At 43.1% G+C, this 15,032-nt stretch overlaps 1 protein-coding gene across 2 annotated transcripts in view; it reads right to left on the bottom strand.

The window, feature by feature from the left end:
- Positions 1-15,032, bottom strand: part of SLC4A11 (solute carrier family 4 member 11) — a 357,901-nt gene that overhangs the window by 57,733 nt on the left and 285,136 nt on the right. For both annotated transcript variants that reach the window (XM_030190992.1, XM_030190993.1), the window contains 2 exons: positions 11,750-11,999; positions 9,303-9,409 (listed from right to left, as the gene is read on the bottom strand). In XM_030190992.1, coding sequence (XP_030046852.1) covers positions 9,303-9,409; positions 11,750-11,999 — 357 coding nt within the window. The remainder of the gene's footprint in view (positions 1-9,302; positions 9,410-11,749; positions 12,000-15,032) is intronic.

The raw sequence follows: 15,032 nt of genomic DNA, 5'->3' as shown, positions 1-15,032 counted from the left end.
GAGTGGTGCAGCTCCAGCACATGCAAATGCTTTGCCCTCGCTGCCATCACCTCCTTATGCCCTCCTATGCTGCCTCAAAGCTTGAAGAGTGAGCACAGCACAGGCCCTGTAAGTACAGGCCTGCACTCAAGCACTGCCATGTTGGCCCTTCTTCAAGGCAGGCCTCCTGTCAGAGGGAGGGTAGGCAGGACTGTCCCAAGCCAGAAGCGCGCCCTGTGTGACATGCCCCCTAGAGCTCCTATCCCACCTATTGCACTGTAGCCAAGCAGGGAAGGCAATGGACAGGGCACAATTTTGGAGCCCCTGCCTGCACATAGCTCACTACAGCCCTGGGGGTAGGACACTGGAGCTCCTCAGTGTGGCCCTGTACTTATAAGGCCCATGCAGCACTTAGACTTTTTAAGCTTGAGACTAGCAGTGGTAGGCCCTGAAGCAGGAAGAGAAAAATGGGAGTGGGGGAGGGGGAACGCTGGACATGAGGTAGGAGTGGGAAGGGAAGGAGAGATGAGATGCTGGCCAACGGAGGGGGGGGGGGGGGCTGAGCTTTAGTGGAAGGAAATGATGTTGGCCACTTGGGGAGGGGGTTCGAGGGAAGGGGAGATACTGGCCTTTTGGGGTGGAAGGAGAAGGGGAGATGATGCAGAACTATGGGGGGGGGAGGGGTAAGGCAGAACCTTGAGCAGCTGTTGGGGAGAAGCACATGGCTGAATGTTTGCCTAGGGTGTCTGATACCCCTATGCTGACCCTGAAGATTAGAGGTCAAGAGTAACGCACTTCAACTAAGTGTGACATTTTATATAGAGTTTGAAAACAGATATAATTGAATAGTTTGAAAGTTTAATTAAAATACAATATATAAAAAAAATTTGGACCAATGACGAAATTGGCAAGTCATGAGTTTACATTGCTCATGTGAAACAAGTCACCACTGAAGTCCTGTAAATGACTGATCGCAGTAAGTGAGATTATATTGTGACTGTGGCTGCACTATTGAGCTGAGTTTTTATACTGCAGTATTGAGTGCTCACGCTGCACAGATTAGACCTTATAAAGTATGGTTTACTGGTAAACACTGGCATCTGTACCAATATGACTCAATGGTCTAATTAAGAAAAATTCTAAATAAAAGGTTTTAATTAAATGAGATTTTTAAAATGGTTTCTCTATCCGTAGCATTTGTTCTGAATGTTCCAGGAGATTTACAACATGATAAATTAATTTAAGCATAAAGCTGGCAAATATCAAGCCAACATTCTGTCATAGCAATCAAAGTACAAAAGTATTCATTCTTTTAAAAATGCTGACCTCAACTCAAACAGCTATTCTGAATTCCAAGTTTTTATTCTATTGAGAGTTGGATCATTAATTATCATTAATATATACATTGGAACAGAAACTTCATAAATAGTGTTATTGCATTTTAAATCCGATAAAAATTCTGATTTTATTTTTGAGTGGCAAGACAAGAACTAACTGCTCCTCTGTGATAAACTGTCTGAGACCTGTGTTTTCCCATTGTTAATTCAGATATGCTGGATTTGACAGTGAAAGTACGGAAAGTGACTTTTCATTTACCCTGACTGATAGAAATTTCCTGATCATGAACGTCACAACAGGACAATATAATGCCCTAGTGTCCAAAATATCTTTTCCTGATGTGGAAAAACTGAACCACTTGACCTTTGAAAGCTGCATTACTATTGTGCATCTCAGTATCACACATAATTTGGACTATTAACGCTTTCTGCATTTGGAAAATAAAGCAGAGATTAAAAAGAACAGATGATGGGAGTTTTAACAGCATATCTATACAATGACCGTTAAGTGCATCTTCCTGTTTTCATGACTAGTCTGTTCTTTGTTATAAAATGAAGCATAAATTCTTGTCTGGCATTTTATTCATTATTTTCTACTGAAGTTACATAAATCATAGAATATGAACATTGGTGTATTCATTTCACATAAGAATTCATGCAAACATTCCCTTCAGGTTTTACAAACTAAAGGGCCCTTTTAATAGGCTGAAGTAAAAAGTAGCCTTGTTGTGCCCTTATGCAGGTTAAGGCCATTTTTACTGCAGCCATAAAAAATGGCTTTTTTGTATTTATGGCCATGTATTAATGTTGCCAATAGCTTGTGGCCATTAATAAAAATTTACCATTTGTGCAATTACTGCCACACATTTTCTAGGTGGTAAGGGCTCATGTAGTTCCATGTGCTAACAAGTTAGTGTGTGCAACTGTAGCTGCACTGATTAACGGTAGAATGCCTACTCTCTACCCCCAGACATGTCCCCCCTAAAAAAAGAATTTTTAGTGTGTGGTCAATGTGCACACATTACCATAGGATGCCTGAGTGCATCCCACGATGTGCCATTTTAAGCAATATTAACGCCCAACGCAACTTAGTAAAAAGGCCCTAATTATTCATTCAAAAAACTATTCAGACCCTGTAGTGACCACTCTTTTTTTTTTATAATGCCATCTGTAGCATTTTTAAAAATATGTATATTGGGAGGGGTGTCTTAGGATAGCGGATCTTAGCACTAGATGGGGCTCTTGCGCTTTGACCAGGTATGAGCAAGAAGAGAGAGAACCCATGTTATTTCCATTAAAACTGGGCATTTAGATTCATCTGCCCTGTGCAAGCCTCCATCAATACATTTGTTATCTGTGAAGCAGCAACTTTTTCTCCAATGGGTGCCTCGATTGGGGGTGGCAGCTTTTTAACCTCGGCTTACAGAATGCCAACTAGAGCCACAGGGAACAAGAGGTGGAGTTCTGCCAAATAAGCCAGCACCTCTGACACACAATCCGGGGACACCAGCGATACAGCAAGGAAACACCCCACTGGGGCATCTGACTGAATGAATATCTACAGGAGACCTGTTATGTGAGAAGGTTGGGATGCTATCCAACTGTTGTTCCCATGCTGTTGAAATTACCTCAAGTTATTAATCTTGAAATGATTTGGGAAGCGGAAGAAATTCAGGGGGGTTCAATATAGTTTAATTATTAAGAACCAGACACTGTCCCAAAAGATTAAGCAGCTATCTGGACACTAGTGAAAGCCTAACTGCTGGAGCTTGGGAAGAGGATGGACTCTTATGAGCATTGGCTTAAAAAGTTGGAAGCTAACAGTTCTATGTTGGTTAAAGATAACATGCATATGAAGACTAAAATTTTGGATAATGTAAATAGAGAAATTTGCACATGATAAACTTTCTACAACTCCTGACTTATCTGCTTATAACAGGTTTAAGAAACGTCTTTTGAAGATAGTTAAAAGTTCCAGAGACTTCTTTCCCACTCCTTTCTAAAACTTACTACCTCCTGCAAGGTGCTGGTGTGGTTTTATAGCCCATCTGCATATTCCTCCCAGTATCTTCCAGGTTACTACTACTACTAAACATTTCTAGAGTGCTACTAGGGTTACGCAGCGCTGTACAGTTTAACAAAGAAGGACAGCCCCTGCTTGAAGGAGCTTACAATCTAAAGAACAAAATGTCAAGTTGGGGCAGTCAAGATTTCCTCAATAGAGGTAAAATGGTTAGGTGCCGAAGGCGACATTGAAGAGGTGGGCTTTGAGCAAGGATTTGAAGATGGGCAGGGAGGGGGCTTGGCGTATGGGCTCAGGGAGTTTATTCCAAGCATGGGGTGAGGTGAGGCAGAAAGGGCGGAGCCTGGAGTTGGCGGTGGTGGAGAAGGGTACTGAGAGGAGGGATTTGTCTTGAGAGCGGAGGTTACGGGTAGGAATGTAAGGGGAGATGAGGGTAGAGAGGTAAGGAGGGGCTGCAGACCGAGTGCATTTGTAGGTTAGTAGGAGAAGCTTGAACTGTATGCGGTACCTGATCGGAAGCCAGTGAAGTGACTTGAGGTGAGGGGTGATATGAGTATATCGGTTCAGGCGGAATATAAGATGTGCAGCAGAGTTCTGAACGGATTGAAGGGGGGATAGATGGTTAAGTGGGAGGCCAGTGAGGAGTAGGTTGCAGTAGTCAAGGCGAGAGGTAATGAGAGAGTGGATGAGAGTTCGGGTGGTGTGCTCAGAGAGGAAAGGGTGAATTTTGCTAATGTTATAGAGGAAGAAGCGACAGGTCTTGGCTATCTGCTGGATATGCGAAGAAGGAGAGGGAGGAGTCGAAGATGACTCCGAGGTTGCGGGCAGATGAGACGGGGACGACGAGGGTGTTATCAACTGAGATAGAGAGTAGAGGGAGAGGGGTCTCCAATCCTGTTAACCCATCCTTCTTCTGGCCCCCTATCAGGGGCTGGGGAAGTTCTGTTTCCCATATGCATTTTCCTCCCATTGTTCTCTGGGGTGATTCCCAGGTTCTCCTTGAATCATTCAGGCCTCTGCTCCTGCTACCCTGCGCACCTTCCAGCCATCTGTCACATCATATTTTATCTCCACAACTTTGTACTTTCCCTCCTTCTTCTATTTCCTATGGCTCTATTATACTTTTTCTTCCTTACTAACTCTTCCCAACCTTACTTCCCCTGTCAAACCACAAATCAACATTTTCTTCCTTTCATTCAGCCATCTCCATTCTGTCTGAGTACATCTTATCTTGTTGCTGTTGTCATGCCTCTCCTACTTCTCTGATATCTCCAGCAGAGAGGAGGAGAAGCAGCAGCAGCAGCAGCAGCAGCAAGAGAGTTTAATCTCAATCCTGGCCTGTCAAATCAACTCTCACCCCACCTGTACAGGTCAAGCTACAACCTCTCCAAATTTATTCCTATTTCTTTCATTCCGCTGTCTTCTCTCTCCTTCTTGCATGCAATGTGGAATGTCTAGCCTGTTTCCAACAAGCATACCTACTTTCTCTCTCAATCTTCTTGCCCTAACAGAGGCTTGGGCTTTTCCTTGAAGACTCTGCTTCAGTTGCCACCATTTATCATGGAGATTATCTTTTCTCTCATACACCTCACACCACTGGCCACAGTGATGGTACTGGGCTTCTACTCTCCCTTTGTTGTAGGTTTCAATCCTTTCTTCCACCTCAGTCTCTCTCCTTTTCTTCCTCTAAGTCCACTCCATCTGTCTATTCACGCCACTGCCTCTCTAGGCTGCTGTCATATCACTTGCTGATAAGTCAGGATAATGAGGAGTCAAAGTCAATGAGACAGAAACAGAAGTCTTTCTGTTTCTTATTGACTATGACTCCTCATTATCCTTCTCTCTGAAACCATCCCCCCTTACCTCATTCTTGAGAGTCTAACATTCATGCTTATGACTTCTATGCCTCTAAGTTTCCTGCTTTAAACTCATTCAATCTGCAGCAATGTTTCACTCTACCTCTACTCACCAGCACTGCCTCGATCTTCTCTTCTTCTCCAACTGCTCATTCTTAAATTTCTCCATCTCAATTTTTCCCCTCTCTGATCATCATCTGATAACTTGGGCAGTGCTCGGCATTTTGTTAACCACCACTTGCATTATGCCCAGAAATGCAATGCCGGACCATGACAGTGTTTCGGCACTGAATTGCGGGTTTGCAGAGCTGGCTTAAACATAGCCAGTTAAGTGCAATATTCAGCATTTAACTGGCTATGCGTCACCACGTAAAGATAGCGCTGACTTTTATGTGGTCCTGTTTATGCGGTGACCTTGGCCAGTTAAGTGCAGAACATCAGCACTTAACAGATCAAGTGTTGACTCTGCCCGTGAAATGCCCCCAAAATAGCCTGTTTTGATATCGGTGCTAACCGGTCATTTTCAGCAACACTAACTAGTTAAGCGATGCTGAAAACAACTAGTTAACTGGAACAGGTGATTTAATCAGCCAGGTGCTGTTTCTGGCTGGTTAAATTACTTTGAATATCAATTCATTAGATGCCATAACAGGGGTGGGGGTGGGGGGAAACAGATGAAGAAACCAACACAGAAAGTGTAACAGCCACAAGTGGGACAAAAACAACAGCAAAGCAGATCCAGTTTCAAAAAGGGAAGCACAGTTTTCTGACGACAGTTTATTGATTGGGTCTCTCAATCAAATTCTGCTTCCGTATTTAAAATTGGATCTGCACTACTGCTATTTTTGTCCCACTTGTGGTCATTACACTTATTGCATTGGCATCATCTGATAACTGTCATATTTCATTATTCTCCCCCTCAGTCTTGTCCAGTCACCACCAACACATTTAGAAATCTTCAAGCTATTGAGCCTTGTATTCTCCCTGCCACTGTTTTACTGTTCCTCTTATCCACTAAGTTATCCAAGTTTGTCAACGAGGCTGTCTCCTCCTATAATACTATTTTTCCTCTGCTATGGACACACTATTCCCTGTTCTGTAAGGCATGCTGACCTCCAGAATCTGCTACTTACATTCTTGTGCCTGTTCTATCGAGTGCCATTGGCTAAAATCCTGCACCCATGCTGACTTCATACATTTCAACTTCTTGCTGACCTCCTTCCTGCCTGCTCTTGCACTTGTCAAATAAGAGTACTACGTCCTTTTGACAAACTCTCTTGCCTTCAAACCCTTGCCATATTGAACTCCCTCTTCAAAAGTATCTCCACCTCTAAAACCCCTTCATTTCTGCCCAAATTATGGCTGAATACTTCCATGACAAGGTTCACAAGGTTAATCTTGAATTGTCCCCCAGGTTGACCTCCATGTTCCTTTCCCTCCCTTCAGTCTCATAACCTTCCTTCAACACCTGCCTCTTCCTTTTCTAAAATCAGAAGAGGAAACTGCACATCTTTTTTACTCCTCCAAACTCACTACCAGATCCTCTGATCCCACTCCCACCCATTTATTCAGCTCTATTTCCCTTACTGTCACTCTCTTCTATCTGTCATATCCTTGGCCTATCATTTTCTACTGCAACTGTTCCTAATGCCTTCAAACAAATAAAATAAAAAAGAAATGTATATTCAGCGCTAATATAGAAATAGGCAGCAGTGTTGAATAAACACAAAATGTGGTTACCACCAGCACACTGTTGTATAGTGGTGATGTTCAGCGACTATTTGTATAGCTCTGCAGTTAGAACTGCTTATCGCCACTATCTGTATAGCTAGGTGTTACCACCCATGTCCCCTTACTCTAATTAGAGGTAAGGTAATGTTTAGCGGGTGTTAACATTTACATGCTGATTATAATGTATTTGTTTAAACTGGAGTCTGTAACCACCTCTCCGGAACTATGTAAGCCATTTTGAGCCTACTAATAAGTGGGAAAACGTGGGATACAAATGTAAGAAATAAATAAATTATGCATGTAAATCATTAAAGTAATGGCATATATGGATGCATGTGTGCACATAAATGCCACAATTTTGCCTAAGCATTATTCTGTAAATACACACACATCTCACAGAATACTAAGTGATGCACTTATCTCTGGCATTTAGATACGAGCACTGACACTAGCTCTAAGCCTATCTTAAGTGCTTGTGCTTAAATTATATGTGTGTCTCTAACCTGTCACACTAATATTCTATAAAGGAAGTAGGCACTCCCCCCCCCCCCTTTTTAGAATAGGCATCTCAAAGGTGCCTAAATATAGGCACAGTGTTATAGAATTACTCCCCATATGGACAACGCTAAAGCAGTTAGAAACATTTTCGCAGGCACTATGCAGGTAATTCTCCAAGGTGACACCTAGTTTTAGGCAGCAAGAGCACACATGAATGATGGCATTTTAATCATATTTGTGTCTAAGAGGCCACTTACATGTATAAATGACATCTTATAGAATGATGATTAGTGGAAAAGTATATGTCATGTTTTGATGGTAGCCTCCAGGGAGATGTAGCTTTGATACTGGGATGGTCAGGTGATACTGGGGGAGTGGTGTCAGCTGTGCTGTCAGGGAGGGGGTTTGGCTTTTCAGACCAGTGCGCCATCTGGGAGGATGGGGTTGGCTTTTCTGTCCAGTGTGTTGTCAGGGGGGGATGTCTTTTCTGTCCAGCACGCAGTCGTGGTGGCGGGGGGAGTTGGCTTTTCTGTCTAATGCGACATCAGGAAGGGGGGGGGGGGGGGGGTTGGCTTTTCTATCCAGTGTGCTGTGAGAGAGCAGGGTTGGCTTTTCTGTTAGGTATGATATTGGGGCGGGGGTTGGGGAAACATTCATCGGGATGGGGACGCCTAGGTGGGGCACTGATGCTGGAATCGGTGTCCTTTGCATAGAGAACAGCAATTTTGGGAAGCTGCTCTCACATCTGTGTGTGTGTGTGTGGGGGGGGGGGGGGGGGGAATATGTTTTCTTACCCATGTCCAACTTTCTAAAATCACTGCTCCTCCTGAACATATAGGGGCTTGATCTTGCGGCTCTATTTCATAAGAGGCTTTACACTTGGTACAGCCTCTTGTAAAACAGTATAGGAATTTCACACATCCTGACTTGGATGCTGGAATTCCCTTCTGCACATCCTAAAATGCTACTCATGGTATTCAACACCATGCCCTGAGGTGGTAAGTCATCGATGCTTCTCAGCCTCTGCCTGATGCTACTCATTGTGTGTCCCCTCTGTCGATACTGAATTTGTCTCTGTTGTCTATGCATTCCCAGTGCTTGGTGCAACTCCTGGACACCCATCAATGCTTCAGATATATGTCATCAATGGACTGAACTAAGTGCACTGAAGATTTTCTCGTATTGCTCTTCATGGCTTCAAATCCCTCTTTTTGTCATCTGAGATGGGGTTTGTAATTGGGCCCAATGTAGTACTATTACCACTTATCTGCCTTGCCTATATTTCTTTTAAGCACCTGTCCTGGGGGCTTTCATGTCGGACAGGGCACTGAAAAAAAAATAGGACAGCAAAATCAAATGACTTGACTTTGAAAGTTAAAAAGAAGTCTGGGCGACAGTGAGAAGTACAAAATGTAAATGAACAAACTGAACGCATTCACAATAGTGCCTCTTAAAAGCTTCTAGAAATTTTTCTAAGCTGAAGCAGCTTCTCAGCACAGGCTACATCATATAACATCACCTCATCTGTGAGGACTTCCTATCCCACTGGTCCTAGAAGACAACATTCTATCTAAAGACAACCACCTCTGAATCGCATCACATTTTCAAGTCATCCCAGAGAACACTACCCCGTCTTAGGGTACTTCCTGAGGCATTTGGTGTTAATACTGACAGGGCTTAGTCCTGCTTAGATTCTGCAGTCTCACAGGATCAAGGTTCCTGGTAGTATAGCTGCAGTTTATAATATACTCCTTGCACATCAAAATCATAAATCTGTAATCATTTAGGATATTTTTGGTCACCACAGTGTTTATTCTGTTTTTTTATTCCATGTTTTAATTGTAATAGAAAATTATAATTGTAAACAAAGTGACTTACTTTCTATTTCCTTGAAGAAATATGATCCCACAACTGAGAAGGTAAGGACAGAGATGGGTAAGGCACAATCGGACAGGATTTCCCGGACTCTAGAGTGCAAATAGGGACTGAAATTTCAAAATTATTATTAGATTTAAAAAATATAGGCTTTTTCTTTCTGTGCTGCTATAGACTTTTCATTTTGTGGCACACTTCAGTTTGTTCAATCCTCATGGCATACATTCAATTTTTGCATGATCCACTGGCAGAAGGAGAGCAGCACTTTTTACCTGCATGTGCCTCGTGCTGCTGGCTTCAGTCTGACTCTGAACATGCGAAGCCAACAGGCGATGCAAGACGACAGGGCACCACACATTCTGACATCAAATTGAAGTCAACAGAGAAGGCACATTCGGGTAAAAAGTGCTACTGTCCTATCAAAGGGAAGGAATGAGAAAGCTAAGTCTGGACACTTGTTCCCTGTAGTGCTAAAGTACTGAACAATTAATTCAATTTTGTGGAGAAGAGAGGGGGCATCCAGTGGACTCTCCCCATGGAAAAATGTACCAATCTACTCTCAAGCTGTAAAGCACATTTTTAGTTTTGCTACCACAAAATATTTTAGGGCGCGATACAATAGCTTCAGAACTGGTAGGTATGACCTGCATGCAAAAGAATTAATTATGCACCAGATAAGACATATAAAAATGTTAGCAGAAATCAAGTAAGCTAACAAACTGGGTAACATAATAATAATGGGTGATTTCAATTACCTGAGTTTTAAGAGGATCAATGTGATTTCAAAAATATAAAAAAATCCATCAGTTATTATGAAATTGCTTTACTGAATGCAGATATATAACAAAACGAAATTCAGAATTATATTTTGTGCTAGGGTCTCCAATTTTGTTACAGATCTTTAAAATCTGTAACAAAATTAGAGACCCTAAGCACAAACTATAATTCCAAATTTCATTTTGTTATATATCTGCATTCAGCTTCTGTTACAACTAAAGCAATTTCAAAATAACTGAATTTTACATTTTTTAGGATGCACTGTATTTGAAACCAATTGAAAATTTTACATCTGTGGTGAACATAAAATATAAATGAATCGATTCCAACATGCTCTCTTACCAAGCAGGTTAAGACATGGAACTCTCTTCCAAATATAATTAGATTGGAAGTGGATTTTATGAGTTTTACAAGAAAATGGAAAACTCATTTTTAAACAACAAAAGAGATCAAGAGGTCCATTTTTGTTAAACTAACGCTATAAAGGAACCCTTTTACTAAGCTGTGATAAAAGGGGCCCCGCGCTAGTGGTGTGGCCATTTTTGCTGCGTGCTAGAGCCCCTTTTACTGCAGTGGATGAAAATAGCCAAAAATGAAATGGCTGCGTGGTAAGTTCACACTCGCCGCATGGCCATTGTTTTTTTGGGGGGTGGGGGGAGAGCACTTACTGCCACAACTCTGATCAATTACCGCCGGGTAACCCCTGGCGGAAATATTTTTCAAAATTTCCGCTAGTGCCAGAAATGGCGCGTGCTAGGGGTGGAACTATTGCCGGTACCCACGTTGGACCAGCAGTAGTTCCAGGTTGCCACGCAGCAACCCTTTAGTAAAAAAAGGCCCTAAATGTCTGACTAGCTTTTGAGATCTACACTTCTTTAACAGGTCTAAGAACAGTCAGCAGTTTAATGCAAGGATGACACTGCCCAACTATGCAAGAAAATAACAATTTTTAAAGCGAGCTGCAATGTAAAACAAAACCTGACTTATGAGGATGCTCACCAGCTGATTTACAAAAGAAAAAAGTTAAATTTCAAAAGTAAACACTGAGCAACGCGGTCCACTGTTTGATAAGTAACAGTGAGGGCCGAGTATCTGAAGTCTTTCTCTTGTGGTGCGCATGATACTATAGTGAGAGACTTACTTGCAAGTGATGGATTTATATGTATTTAGGTAAAGCAAGTACCAGGTAGAGAGTGGATTAATACCTTTCAAATATTTGAACGTCTGTATCATGTCACCCCTGTTTCTCCTTTCCTCTATGGTATACATGTTCAGGTCAGCAAGTCTCTCCTTGTATGGTTTGCAACACAAATGGTATTGCATAAGAGAATTGAAGCTATTGGGAATTTTAATAGATAACTAAACTTGCGTCTTCTTAATTTTCCAAGGTCTCTCCTGTAGAGACTTTCAAAAAGTATTTGGTGGACATTTTGAACTTTGGTCGTCCCCGCGATGGAAAGCAGTTGAGGACGCCCAAAATCGGCTTTCGATTATGCCGATTTGGGCGACCCTGGGAGAAGGACGCCCATCTCCCGATTTGTGTCGAAAGATGGGCACCCTTCTCTTTTGAAAATAAGCCTGTTAGTGCCCACTTCCTTGTCATTTCACTGTAGTAATTTATGGTGACAGTATTGTAACTAGATAAAGTGCATGCAATATCAAAAGCACCTCACCTTTTCTTAAACTGGTATAATGTGTGGCCCAGCCAAAGAGTGCCCAACATCAACATGAGGCTCAGCACAGCTGTCTCACGTCCATGGTGTCCAACACTGTGTACATCCAACAAACCCTCCACCAGTACAGAATTGTTTGCTGATGAGTTGATAAAGGAGCTGGAGTTGATGCTGGGGACTGAAGTGTGAGCATCAGGCTCCTTCTCCAAGCAGTTGTGTGGCACAACATCATGGTAATATTTTTTAAATACTGTATAAAAGAAATACATTTTTACCAAATTTTTCTCTTAAAAAAACCTTCACAAGAATTATTCTATTAATATACAGAAATTTAAAAAAAAAGTAATAAATGCAGGAAAAATATTTTTCATGAGGGCACATACAGTGGTGGAAATAAGTATTTGATCCCTTGCTGATTTTGTAAGTTTGCCCACTGACAAAGACATGAGCAGCCCATAATTGAAGGGTAGGTTATTGGTAACAGTGAGAGATAGCACATCACAAATTAAATCCGGAAAATCACATTGTGGAAAGTACAGTGGGGGAAATAAGTATTTGATCCCTTGCTGATTTTGTAAGTTTGCCCACTGACAAAGACATGAGCAGCCCATAATTGAAGGGTAGGTTATTGGTAACAGTGAGAGATAGCACATCACAAATTAAATCCGGAAAATCACATTGTGGAAAGTATATGAATTTATTTGCATTCTGCAGAGGGAAATAAGTATTTAATCCCTCTGGCAAACAAGACCTAATACTTGGTGGCAAAACCCTTGTTGGCAAGCACAGCGGTCAGACGTCTTCTGTAGTTGATGATGAGGTTTGCACACATGTCAGGAGGAATTTTGGTCCACTCCTCTTTGCAGATCATCTCTAAATCATTAAGAGTTCTGGGCTGTCGCTTGGCAACTCGCAGCTTCAGCTCCCTCCATAAGTTTTCAATGGGATTAAGGTCTGGTGACTGGCTAGGCCACTCCATGACCCTAATGTGCTTCTTCCTGAGCCACTCCTTTGTTGCCTTGGCTGTATGTTTTGGGTCATTGTCGTGCTGGAAGACCCAGCCACGACCCATTTTTAAGGCCCTGGCGGAGGGAAGGAGGTTGTCACTCAGAATTGTACGGTACATGGCCCCATCCATTCTCCCATTGATGCGGTGAAGTAGTCCTGTGCCCTTAGCAGAGAAACACCCCCAAAACATAACATTTCCACCTCCATGCTTGACAGTGGGGACGGTGTTCTTTGGGTCATAGGCAGCATTTCTCTTCCTCCAAACACGGCGAGTTGAGTTCATGCCAAAGAGCTCAATTTTTGTCTCATCTGACCACAGCACCTTCTCCCAATCACTCTCGGCATCATCCAGGTGTTCACTGGCAAACTTCAGACGGGCCGTCACATGTGCCTTCCGGAGCAGGGGGACCTTGCGGGCACTGCAGGATTGCAATCCGTTATGTCGTAATGTGTTACCAATGGTTTTCGTGGTGACAGTGGTCCCAGCTGCCTTGAGATCATTGACAAGTTCCCCCCTTGTAGTTGTAGGCTGATTTCTAACCTTCCTCATGATCAAGGATACCCCACGAGGTGAGATTTTGCGTGGAGCCCCAGATCTTTGTCGATTGACAGTCATTTTGTACTTCTTCCATTTTCTTACTATGGCACCAACAGTTGTCTCCTTCTCGCCCAGCGTCTTACTGATGGTTTTGTAGCCCATTCCAGCCTTGTGCAGGTGTATGATCTTGTCCCTGACATCCTTAGACAGCTCCTTGCTCTTGGCCATTTTGTAGAGGTTAGAGTCTGACTGATTCACTGAGTCTGTGGACAGGTGTCTTTCATACAGGTGACCATTGCCGACAGCTGTCTGTCATGCAGGTAACGAGTTGATTTGGAGCATCTACCTGGTCTGTAGGGGCCAGATCTCTTACTGGTTGGTGGGGGATCAAATACTTATTTCCCTCTGCAGAATGCAAATAAATTCATATACTTTCCACAATGTGATTTTCCGGATTTAATTTGTGATGTGCTATCTCTCACTGTTACCAATAACCTACCCTTCAATTATGGGCTGCTCATGTCTTTGTCAGTGGGCAAACTTACAAAATCAGCAAGGGATCAAATACTTATTTCCCCCACTGTATATGAATTTATTTGCATTCTGCAGAGGGAAATAAGTATTTGATCCCCCACCAACCAGTAAGAGATCTGGCCCCTACAGACCAGGTAGATGCTCCAAATCAACTTGTTACCTGCATGACAGACAGCTGTCGGCAATGGTCACCTGTATGAAAGACACCTGTCCACAGACTCAGTGAATCAGTCAGACTCTAACCTCTACAAAATGGCCAAGAGCAAGGAGCTGTCTAAGGATGTCAGGGACAAGATCATACACCTGCACAAGGCTGGAATGGGCTACAAAACCATCAGTAAGACGCTGGGCGAGAAGGAGACAACTGTTGGTGCCATAGTAAGAAAATGGAAGAAGTACAAAATGACTGTCAATCGACAAAGATCTGGGGCTCCACGCAAAATCTCACCTCGTGGGGTATCCTTGATCATGAGGAAGGTTAGAAATCAGCCTACAACTACAAGGGGGGAACTTGTCAATGATCTCAAGGCAGCTGGGACCACTGTCACCACGAAAACCATTGGTAACACATTACGACATAACGGATTGCAATCCTGCAGTGCCCGCAAGGTCCCCCTGCTCCGGAAGGCACATGTGACGGCCCGTCTGAAGTTTGCCAGTGAACACCTGGATGATGCCGAGAGTGATTGGGAGAAGGTGCTGTGGTCAGATGAGACAAAAATTGAGCTCTTTGGCATGAACTCAACTCGCCGTGTTTGGAGGAAGAGAAATGCTGCCTATGACCCAAAGAACACCGTCCCCACTGTCAAGCATGGAGGTGGAAATGTTATGTTTTGGGGGTGTTTCTCTGCTAAGGGCACAGGACTACTTCACCGCATCAATGGGAGAATGGATGGGGCCATGTACCGTACAATTCTGAGTGACAACCTCCTTCCCTCCGCCAGGGCCTTAAAAATGGGTCGTGGCTGGGTCTTCCAGCACGACAATGACCCAAACATACAGCCAAGGCAACAAAGGAGTGGCTCAGGAAGAAGCACATTAGGGTCATGGAGTGGCCTAGCCAGTCACCAGACCTTAATCCCATTGAAAACTTATGGAGGGAGCTGAAGCTGCGAGTTGCCAAGCGACAGCCCAGAACTCTTAATGATTTAGAGATGATCTGCAAAGAGGAGTGGACCAAAATTCCTCCTGACATGTGTGCAA

This window comes from Microcaecilia unicolor, chromosome 2, assembly GCF_901765095.1.
Source record: "Microcaecilia unicolor chromosome 2, aMicUni1.1, whole genome shotgun sequence".
NCBI classification, from domain to species: domain Eukaryota; kingdom Metazoa; phylum Chordata; class Amphibia; order Gymnophiona; family Siphonopidae; genus Microcaecilia; species Microcaecilia unicolor.
This window is presented reverse-complemented; position numbering and strand designations above follow the sequence as displayed.